General features: G+C 44.3%; 1 protein-coding gene across 1 annotated transcript; it reads right to left on the bottom strand.

Moving 5' to 3' along the window:
* Positions 1–4,705: 4,705 nt before the first annotated feature.
* Positions 4,706–7,603, bottom strand: LOC120993866. The gene is made up of 5 exons (XM_040422336.1): positions 7,495–7,603; positions 6,709–6,814; positions 6,168–6,287; positions 5,145–5,255; positions 4,706–5,062 (listed from the first exon to the last, which is right to left on the bottom strand). Exons 2-5 carry the CDS (start codon positions 6,802–6,804, stop codon positions 4,706–4,708), a joined length of 684 nt encoding a protein of 227 aa, XP_040278270.1. The 5' UTR covers positions 6,805–6,814; positions 7,495–7,603.
* Between the last annotated feature and the right edge of the window lie 4,268 nt (positions 7,604–11,871).

The raw sequence follows: 11,871 nt of genomic DNA on the forward strand, positions 1-11,871 counted from the left end.
CTCATATGGGAAAAAACGCAGACAATAGACCGCAACAATAACGCGATATAGTGTGATCTCCTCACAAATCACAGTGGGAGTATGCGCAGAATGGCACTACTTAAATCAAATAGAAAAAGGTAACTAATGATGATCACTGTGTGTGCGCATAGCCTGACAATGAACAGAGTAGCGCAAAACGGAAACAGTGCCGTTCACCTAATTGTGTATCCATAAGGAACAGAGAGAAACGAGTGCATAACAAAATGCAACATGCTTCCCCAAGTGAGCCATCTGAAGCAATATACCCAGCAGCAATCATGCTGTAGGCATGCCACAAAAAGGCCCACAGTTCCCCATGGACACACATGTCATATAGGACACACAGTATACAGCGCAATATACCAATTATATAGAAATCTGAAAAAAGTATGACCACAGCAAAAAACAACAAAAACTCTGTATGGAAACATGTAGGCAGATACGGGACATCTCGGGTACGTCTCACTTCTCCAACCTGCAGCATCATTCATGTCTGAGTGAAAGAAAAAAGAATAGAAATAAGAAACTGGCTTAATAGTGTTCAAAATACACTAAATACCCTCAAAAGATAGACACATATCGCATATATGACAATTGTGGGGCAAACTACTCCACTAAACATATAACCCCGGGTTGTAATCCGCATTGAGACCATTGGGTCTCAAGCTGTTGAGGGTATAAATCCAAAAAAGCTCTCTGTTCATTGTCAGGCTATGCGCACACACAGTGATCATCATTAGTTACCTTTTTCTATTTGATTTAAGTAGTGCCATTCTGCGCATACTCCCACTGTGATTTGTGAGGAGATCACACTATATCGCGTTATTGTTGCGGTCTATTGTCTGCGTTTTTTCCCATATGAGGTTTTTACCACTTTCAAGATGGCCGACACAGCTTTTGACACTCATGCGCATGCGCCAGTTACGTCATTTGAGGAAGCTACATCTTATCCCTCACGCGACTCGGCGCCTGCGCATTGCATCCACCTGAACGCCGGACGTGGCGGCTATCGACATGTGTGGCATCGAGCGACATCGGGTATGTCATTGCTCCTCCTCCTTTGGCAGCATCGTTTTGTTCTTCCCACTCATTATATATCCCAGGATACACCTGATGTTTATTGATTCATCAATTTATCTTTATGCACTTTATTGCGATTACGCATTGATTTTATAATATATTTGATATATACCACTGATCTATTGATATTTTGTACATTGATATACTTATGTTTTTATGTATCACACATGCACTATTTGCACTTTGTTGTATTTGGCTGATAATTGATCACATTGTGATGTCATAGGGGTTGGCCTATATATACCCCCTTTTGTATTGTGTTCATTGCTTGACAAAGGCTCTTGTATGAGCTGAAACGTTGCCATCCACATGGGTGAATAAACACCATCAACTTTTACCTGGAGTGCTGTCCGTTTTTCATCCATATATATATATATATATATATATATATATATATATATACACTGCTCAAAAAAATAAAGGGAACACAAAAATAACACATCCTAGATCTGAATTAATTAAATATTCTTCTGAAATAATGTGGGTGATTGAGTCAGCACAACCCTGTATGTCAGTGCTTCTCAAATAGTGGGGCGCGCCCCCCCAGGGGGGGCGCCAGGCTCCGTAAAGGGGGGCTCGTTCAGGGCCGGCCTTTGGGGTGTGCGAATTTCTTCTGTATAATGCCGGAAGGCAGGCCGGGCGGCCGGCGCGTCCCTCAGTGATGTCATGTGTCTGCGCCGCCTGCTTTATGAATGAAGCAGGCGGCGTAGACAAGTGATGTCACTGAGGGACGCGCCGGCCACCCGGCCCGCCTGCCGGCATTATACAGAAGAAATTCGGATATACGGTACTATTAGGAGTGAGGGGGGCATGTTTAATAACTTTAAACGGCGGCGGCGGGCACACGGAATCTGTGGATGGCACAGTTAAGGGGTGGGGGTCTGTGGATGGCACTGTTATGGGGTAGGGGGGGTCTGTGGATGGCACTGTTATGGGGTGGGGGGGTCTGTGGATGGCACTGTTATGGGGTGGGGGGTCTGTGGATGGCACATATATAACAGTGCCAGCCACAGATCCCCCTGTAACAGTGCCAGCCACAGATCCCCCCATAAGTGTCCGTCATCCACAGATCCCCCCCATAAGTGTCCGTCATCCACAGATCCCCCCATAAGTGTCCGTCATCCACAGATCCCCCATAATTGTCCGTCATCCACAGATCCCCCCATAAGTGTCCGTCATCCACAGATCCCCCCATAAGTGTCCGTCATCCACAGATCCCCCCATAAGTGTCCGTCATCCACAGATCCCCCCATAAGTGTCCGTCATCCACAGATCCCCCCATAAGTGTGTGTCCGATCCACATTTCTTTCTTTTTTTATTCTCTTATACGTTAATAAGGATACAGTGTTATGCAGAGGTGTACTTATAATAATTTTATAGACAAATGATACTATTTAATGTCGCGCGGGGGGCGCAAAATGTTTTCTTCTTCCTAGGGGGGGCATGACAGAAAATAATTGAGAAGCACTGCTGTATGTGGTGCACATCACTATGGCGAAATACATATACAAACGCAAAATACAAATGTGATAGCACTCTGCAACCAGCATTCTGCCCTTACTCTATGCTGGATGAGGCATTGGTGTACCAAATGGCTACTGGTAGGTTCTATATAAGCAGACTCAGTTTTATACTGACTTTAAAACCTTCCTGGAGGCTGGTTTTAAAGTCAGTATAAAACTGAGTCTGCTTATATAGAACCTACCAGTAGCCATTTGGCTCCAGGAGAAGTATATGGTGGGCTTAGCATGCATGTTGGTACTTGCATCCCTGGATCCGATGAAAGCTGTAATGGCACCGGACGGGGTTAAAAGCAGAGTGTGCTTGGCGTGCATGCTAGCCTGCATTCCCTGGACTTTATGTGGCTATCATGGCCCATAAACAGGTAGGAAATAGTGTTAGGGACCACTCCATAGAGGTGACCTTGACGTGGTGAGTGGCTTATTACACTTTTGCCTAAATGTACACCAATGCCTCATCCAGAATAGAGTCAGGGCAGAATGCTGGTTGCAGAGTGCTATCACATTTGTATTTTGCATTCTTCTGAAATACTTTGTTCTTTACATAGTTAAATGTGCTGACAACAAAATCACACAAAAATAAAAAAATTGAAATAAAATTTTTCAACCCATGGAGGTCTGGATTTGGAGTCACACTCAAAATTAAAGTGGAAAAACACACTACAGGCTGATCCAACTTTGATGTAATGTCCTTAAAAAAAGTCAAAATGAGGCTCAGTAGTGTGTGTGGCCTCCACGTGCCTGTATGACCTCCCTACAACACCTGTGCATGCTCCTGATGAGGTGGCGGACGGTCTCCTGAGGGATTTCCTCCCAGACCTGGACTAAAGCATCTGCCAACTCCTGGACAGTCTGTGGTGCAATGTGACGTTGGTGGATAGAGCGAGACATGATGTCCCAGATGTGTTCAATTGGATTCAGGTCTGGGGAACGGGCGGGCCAGTCCATAGCATCAATGCCTTCGTCTTGCAGGAACTGCAGACACACTACAGCCACATGAGGTCTAGCATTGTCTTGCATTAGGAGGAACCCAGGGCCAACCGCACCAGCATATGGTCTCACAAGGGGTCTGAGGATCTCATCTCGGTACCTAATGGCAGTCAGGCTACCTCTGGCGAGCACATGGAGGGCTGTGTGGCCCTCCAAAGAAATGCCACCCCACACCATTACTGACCCAATACCAAACCGGTCATGCTGGAGGATGTTGCAGGCAGCAGAACGTTCTCCACGGCGTCTCCAGACTCTGTCATGTCTGTCACATGTGCTCAGTGTGAACCTGCTTTCATCTGTGAAGAGCACAGGGCGGCAGTGGCGAATTTGCTAATCTTGGTGTTCTCTGGCAAATGCCAAACGTCCTGCACGGTGTTGGGCTGTAAGCACAACCCCCACCTGTGGACGTCGGGCCCTCATATCACCCTCATGGAGTCTGTTTCTGACCGTTTGAGCAGACACATGCACATTTGTGGCCTGCTGGAGGTCATTTTGCAGGGCTCTGGCAGTGCTCCTCCTGTTCCTCCTTGCACAAAGGCGGAGGTAGCGGTCCTGCTGCTGGGTTGTTGCCCTCCTACGGCCTCCTCCACATCTCCTGATGTACTGGCCTGTCTCCTGGTAGCGCCTCCATGCTCTGGACACTACGCTGACAGACACAGCAAACTTTCTTGCCACAGCTCGCATTGATGTGCCATCCTGGATAAGCTGCACTACCTGAGCCACTTGAGTGGGTTGTAGACTCCGTATCATGCTACCACTAGAGTGAAAGCACCGCCAGCATTCAAAAGTGACCAAAACATCAGCCAGAAAGCATAGGAACTGAGAAGTTGTCTGTGGTCACCACCTGCAGAACCACTCCTTTATTGGGGGTGTCTTGCTAATTGCCTATAATTTCCACCTGTTGTCTATCCCATTTGCACAACAGCATGTGAAATTGATTGTCACTCAGTGTTGCTTCCTAAGTGGACAGTTTGATTTCACAGAAGTGTGATTGACTTGGAGTTACATTGTGTTGTTTAAGTGTTCCCTTTATTTTCTGAGCAGTGTATATATATAAAAATTCTAAAATATTAAAAAAATTGAAACCTGTTTTTTTATTTCCTCGGAGGTGGTCTTCTAACATCACCAATAATTTGTTGAGTAATGTTTACTGTTTCTACACGATTACAGAAAATAGAAAAAAATTCATGCTGACTGATACAAGTAAGGTTTGACATATATTTTACAGTGTTTTCTACTTCCTGACAGCATATGGATTCCAGATGGCTAGACATAGGTATACATTCATGGCACTTGCACCAATCGACGATACCTATACGGCCTTCAATGGCCGGACAGTTGAATTCAATATAACGTGCATTGTCGATTGCTAGTGGGTTCTGTGAAAAACAAGATGAATTTTGCGCTTCACCAGAATACTTTTCACAAAGTTTTTTTTGTAATTTTTTGATCTGTAGAAAAAAAAAATAACATCGTTATATAACTATAAAAATTAACAAAGATTTAGATGTCGTCTGTGCATAAAAAACTTACTTTGTGCTTCTTATTGACGGTTGTTTGACTTCCATGTTCTCGGGTTGTTACATTAAATAATGCGCTGGATGATCCAGGGACTTGTTCCTGTTCTATATCCAAATTACTAGACTGTTTTAGAAAGATGATAGAAAAAAAATATATAGGTTATGCAGTTCAGATTTGAAAGGACCATTTAAAGAAGATTTGTTCCAATTAAAATGGCTAACTTTTTGTATGAGGGCTTTTGATATTAATGCATTTTTTTTGGTCACAAGTAGATATTTGTTCACTTTATTAAGAAAAATAATTTTTTTAGGTATGAAATATCCTATTGCAGTAGCTACCGGGCATTAGGAATAGAGAAAGACGTGCTACGGTACATACACTTAAATTGGAATGGCTAGTCAGTAAAAAAATTCAGCACTATGGGTGACATACAAATTCATTGTAATACTGTATGTATTTTTTGATTTGGGCTCAATCATAGCCAAGACATTCTATTAGTGTGTGGAGCGGGAAATCCATATAGTATTACAAATAAGTTGTATGTGAATCAAATTTGTATCAAGCACCCAAAGTCGATTAGCTCATCCCTAGTCATCATGCATACCGTGTTTAAAGAATTGCAGACGGAACTGTAGTTTTAGCAGATTCTCTTAGTATAACTGCAACACCCCCATTGCTCCAATGAAAGTTCCTGATGTGTTACATGTTCGCTCAGCAGCTGAAGGCATCTGTGTTGGTACTATGTTCATATGTGCCCTCATTGAGTAAAAAAAAAAAAAAAAAAAGATTTCATATATGCAAATTTGCTTTTAGGATCAACGGACTCAGCTGTCTCTGCAATGGCAATGCCCCTGTTGCTCCTAGAGGCTTATTTACATACATTAAAATACAATTTTTAACAAAAATGCAAGCACAGATGAGCATGATGACTTAAAGGAGTCGTTCAGGTTCATAGCACTTACAATATTTTCAGTGGTGTTTTTGAGCTGAAAGATTATCATTACATTTTTTGGTCTGATTGTGGAATAAAAGTACCTGTAGCTCATTGTTGTGCTCGAATAGTCTCTCTAATGAATAAGATTCAAATTCCTCTAATGTTTCCATTTCTTGAGTTGTCTGATGTTTTTCATGTGACAGCATGAGAGAAGAATTATCCTTTAAAAAAAAATTTTTTATTTTTTTTAAAGGGAACCGGTCATCCGGGATTTTGTGCATAGAGCTGAGTACATGGGTTGCTAGATGGCTGTTATCACATCTGCAATACCCAGTCCCCATAGCTCTGTGTGCTTTTATTGTGTAAAAAAAAAACGATTTGATACATATGCAAATTAACCTGAGATGAGTCCCGTATGTGAGATGAGTCAGGGACAGGACTCATCTCAGGTTAATTTGGATATATATCTAATAGGTTTTTTTCGCCACAATAAAAGCACACAGAGCTATGGGGACTGGGTATTGCGGATATGCTAGCGGCCATCTAGCAACCCATGTCCTCAGCTCTATACCCAAAATCCCGATGAAAGGTTCCCTTTAATCAATAATATTGATTAAAAATGTATGTAATTTCTATACTTACATTATGTGATAGATTGAGATTATTAAATGCGTCAACGTTGGTCAACAAGTCATAATCAGAGATTGCATTTTTTGCATAATTTCCATTAGAGTCCATTTTTTTAAGTCTGCAGAATAGAATTGCGATGGAGTTAGTTATTAAAGTTAGCTATCATTTTTTGAATTCTACATTTTTACAAAGCCGTATATAGAGAAACACAATCATTGTACTCTATAAATAGGATATTTACATTACAGGAACAAGTATATATAACGTATTGATATGTAGGAAATCAATTGCCCCATTCAGAGTAGTTTTTCCAAGCTTAGTGCCTGTATAACACTTCACCTCCTTCAGAAGATGAAAAAACAAAATCAACTTGGTTAGGTTAACATCTATGACTCTACTGCTCTGTCACACATGGCACTGCAGTGCAGGAGGAGGAATGCAAGGGTTAATCACAGCAGGTATGCTCCCACATGGCACTGCTGTGCAGGAGGAGGAATGCAAAGGTTAATCACAGCAGGCATGCTCCTCATCCGACACAGCAGAGCGATATGTGACACTAGACAGTTCTGCTGAGATGATTATTTCCTGCTCAGCGATTTATAGTACATGTCAGACGAACCATGAATGAGAACACTACCCCTGACCTCTGAAGCGCGATATCACACTCGGCGCTGATGCAGGAGGTAGACATGAAAGGCAGACATACCAACGTATGCACGCAGGGTCTCCATCCACTGCAGGCTGAGCAATGAGGCAACCGAACATTCAAAGCATAGAAGCCAAATCACTGATAATTACCTCCATTATCGGGTGCTCAAAATCTCCTTCCTACTCAACAGCCAGAGCACTGGTATGCTGGACGCACCGGAAATGACGAAAGCGTGCTGGGTTACATGATTAGTGTTGGATGAGGCGCGAGATGACTGGTTCTGCACATGCAAGGGATTTTGGACGTGAATTCGGGAGGAGGGTAGGATCTTTAGATTCTATCAATCATGTAACGGGAGGTGGGGTTAGAAATGGGAAGTGATGAGGTAAGCAGTTAATTTACATAAGTTTAAGAAAGCGAAAGTGGACTGTAACATAAGTACTTAGCGGTGTTTAAAAAAAAAAAAAAACTAGGATGATTAGGGTGGGGGAGACCTATCTCAGGATACCGATAAAACTTGGGGTTGGAAACTGGTGACAGGTTCCCTTTAAGGGGGTCAATTGTAAGTTTCCCTCCTCTTTTAATTTTCTCTGAAGAGTAGCAACATGGGGGTCTCAAAGCAACTCTCAAATGACCTGAAGACAAAGATTGTTCACCATCATGGTTTAGGGGAAGGATACAGAAAGCTGTCTCAGAGATTTCAGCTGTCTGTTTCCACAGTTAGGAACATATTGAGGAAATGGAAGACCACAGGCTCAGTTCAAGTTAAGGCTCGAAGTGGCAGACCAAGAAAAATCTCAGATAGACAGAAGCGACGAATGGTTAGAACAGTCAGAGTCAACCCACAGACCAGCACCAAAGACCTACAACATCATCTTGCTGCAGATGGAGTCACTGTGCATCGTTCAACCATTCGGCGCACTTTACACAAGGAGATGCTGTATGCGAGAGTGATGCAGAGGAAGCCTTTTCTCCCCCGCAGCACAAAAAGTGCCGCTTGAGGTGGGCTAAAGCACATTTGGACAAGCCAGCTTCATTTTGGAATAAGGTGCTGTGGACTGATGAAATTAAAATTGAGTTATTTGGCCATAACAAGGGGCGTTATGCATGGAGGGAAAAAAACACAGCATTCCAAGAAAAACACCTGCTACCTACAGTAAAATATGGTGGTGGTTCCATCATGCTGTGGGGCTGTGTGGCCAGTGCAGGAACTGGGAATCTTGTCAAAGTTGAGGGACGCATGGATTCCACTCAGTATCAGCAGATTCTGGAGACCAATGTCCAGGAATCAGTGACAAAGCTGAAGCTGCGCCGGGGCTGTATCTTTCAACAAGACAACGACCCTAAACACTGCTCAAAATCCACTAAGGCATTTATGCAGAGGAACAAGTACAACGTTCTGGAATGGCCATCTCAGTCCCCAGACCTGAATATAATTGAAAATCTGTGGTGTGACTTAAAGAGAGCTGTCCATGCTCGGAAGCCATCAAAGCTGAATGAACCAAAGATGTTTTGTAAAGAGGAATGGTCCAAATCACCTTCAACCAGAATCCAGACTCTCTTTGGAACCTACAGGAAGCGTTTAGAGGCTGTAATTTCTGCAAAAGGAGGATCTACTAAATATTGATTTCATTTCTTTTTTGTGGTGCCCAAATTTATGCACCTGCCTAATTTTGTTTAAACAATTATAGCACTCTTTCTGTAAATCCAATAAACTTCATTTCACTTCTCATATATCACTGTGTGTGTCTCCTATATGATATATTTAACTGACATTTTTTATCGTAACAACCAACGATTTATACAGGAAAATCATGACGATTAACAAGGTTGCCCAAACTTTCGCATCCCACTGTATATATATATATATATATATATATAGGAGAGCTGTATCTGAAGCTGTTCTGCCACATTGCTAGAGGGTACTGGGAAGACATATGTAGCAGAGCTGTATAGGAAGCGGTTCTGCCACAGTGCTAGAGGGTACTGGCGCACATAGATGTAGCAGAGCTGTATATGCATCTATACAGATACATGGTCTAAGGTGTATACACAACTGTAGTAGAGCTGTAATGGAAAGAAATCTGCATCAGTGCTGGTGGGGGTGGGGATGGTAATATTTTAGGGGAGGCAAAATCACAGATGATTTGGCTACTAGCTAACATGCTTTTGGGCTGATGTATAGTAGTGATTTATTGTTTTGCTGCTCAGAATGGGTTTTGTGTGTAAAACTGAATGCAGGACAGCTACATGTTACTGTCTTAGCTCATTTCCATGGGTCTCTGAGCATGATTCCCCAGCAGGGGGGAGGGGCCTCACAGACACTGCAGGCTGACCGACTGATGACTCATACTATCCACTTGAACTAGCACGCAAGGACTGAGTTCTCAGTGTGATGTCATAAGGAGGCATGGCCGGCCTTCACTAAACTGCCTAAGCCCACCCAGCCTTAGAAGCAGGAAACCAGGAAGTGAACAGCAGAGCTGGCTGCAGGTAAAGGTGAAATAGCAAGATGGGAAAACCCCTTTAATCTTTGTGACACGTAAATAGAATTTGCATAATAATTTGGAACAGGGTATGTAGAGTCCCATAGGTAGGATGAAGGTCATCTTCACTTTGTCCTTCTTGGCCACCGATGCCTGCCAATACCCACTGGCCAGATCAAGAGTCAAGAAGAACTTAGCATGACTCAGGGTGGACAATGACTCCTCAATCCGCGGAAGGGGGTAGGCATCCCAGACAGTCTGGGCATTCAGCTTCTGATAATCCATGCAGAACCAGAGACTCCTGAAGCAGCCCAGGGACTTTGACTCCCCTAGATCACCCAGTTTTCCAACATGCTGGCCACCATGTCCTTCACCTCCTAGTACATTTTGGCTCGGATTTGCCAGTAACGTTTCCTGATCAGGGCAGCATCATCGGTGGGGATTTCGTGCTCGATGGCGGAAACACACCCGAAGTCCTCATCATGTGTCGAGAACACCTCCTGAAATTCCCAAAGAGTGCCTTTCAACAACTTCCACTGTCCTGGAGTCAGGGTCTTACAGTCCACCCCCATCTGGGCCATGATCACTCGGCCGTTCCACTCCGCTGTCGAGGTCTTCCTTTGATGGACCTCTACAGCATATGTCCAGGCTGATCTACGTTCTAGCTATAGCGTGAAGCCCCTTCGTCAAGGGATGTTTCCCTTGGACATATAAACTTTGGCCAGCAAGGTATTCCCAGGAACGTTTAACTTGCAGTCTTCAACATTGAGGCAGCGTACAGGCACACATCCATCCTTTACAATAGCGAGGGCCCGGGGCTACCAGTGGGTGCATTTGCATTTTCTCCTGGTAAGCAGGCTCCATCAGGACCTCCAGTCCATTCAGTTGTCCTCCAGCCCCCATCTACAGCATCAATATTTGTTCTTGTCGAGGCAGGATCTTCACCGGGGCACCTTTATGTGTCCAATGGGCCAACCGGACATGTTTCTCTTTCGCACACTACAGCTCCTCCCCATCTTCTGTAGAATCTTCTAGGTCAGCTGGTGTGTGGTGGCCCGTTGTCAATACTTCAGGCCTTCTTTGACATATAGTTGATAATCTAGGTCTCTCAGCACATTCATACCTAGAGTCACATCCATTCCTCTCAGGAACGAATGGTCCACCAGCATGACCCCCTTCTTGCCGAAGTCTTGCCCAAACAGTCGGACCGGCATCCACACTATCCCTTGGAAGTCTATCTCTCTGTTATTGGCAGCCATCAGCCTAATGATGCTCCCATCTTCCGGCTCCATCATATGTCCAAAGTGTCTCTCGAAAAACTCCAGAGGCATAACCGTGCACTCAGACCCTGTATCAACTAGGCAGCGTACCTTCTGGCCTTCCAACTCAGCTTCCATAACGGGGCTGCTGGCATACAGGTTGTGTTCCTCATGCATAGGGCTTAGCTTTTTGGGAACCTCCACAGGACGCCCAGCTACAGCGGCGGTCGGAAGTTTAACGTAGGGTCGAACTTCATCTGTTATGGGAACTCTTTGCCCATATGGCCGTACTGTCGACAAGCTTAGCTGAAGGGCCCTTTTTTCATGAGCCCCCACACCTGAGTTATCCTGGGTAGAAAGCCGTGGGGTGCTGGGGTCATTTCCAGCAGCCAAATTCTCTCAATTCTGTCCTCAGGGCCTTGACCACATCCTTTAAGGACTCTTCAGACCCAGAACGGCTTCCTGTAGCTTGAGTGCTACTCACTACTCTCGCCACCACAGGCAAGTGCTCTTCCTCTCTCTCTACGGCGGCTAGGTGGACGCTGTAGAATGTCATTCCGGCCGTGTCATCTCTTACAATTTGTCCTTTAAGAACTTGTTGGAGAGCCCCACTATGAATTGGCTTTGTGATAGCCAGTCCACCTCCCAGAAGGCTCCCATGGCCTATGGGTCTCGCCGCTGTATTTCATTTAATGTCTCTGTAGGGCGTTGGAGTACTGCATTAGGGTCTCTCCTTCTTGCTGTGGTTGGTTGAATAAGTGGCTTCACAACTGCACTACTT

Source organism: Bufo bufo, chromosome 3 (genome assembly GCF_905171765.1).
Source record: "Bufo bufo chromosome 3, aBufBuf1.1, whole genome shotgun sequence".
NCBI classification, from domain to species: Eukaryota; Metazoa; Chordata; class Amphibia; order Anura; family Bufonidae; genus Bufo; species Bufo bufo.

Excerpts from the sequence above, each read along its gene's own strand:
- LOC120993866 (XM_040422336.1), bottom strand. The coding sequence starts at position 6,804 with ATGGACTCTAATGGAAATTATGCAAAAAATGCAATCTCTGATTATGAC. Across the intron at positions 6,288-6,708 it reads ATCTCAATCTATCACATAAT|GATAATTCTTCTCTCATGCT; the intron begins GTAAGTATAGAA and ends TTTTTTTTAAAG. Across the intron at positions 5,063-5,144 it reads CCGTCAATAAGAAGCACAAA|ATCAAAAAATTACAAAAAAA; the intron begins GTAAGTTTTTTA and ends TTTTTTCTACAG.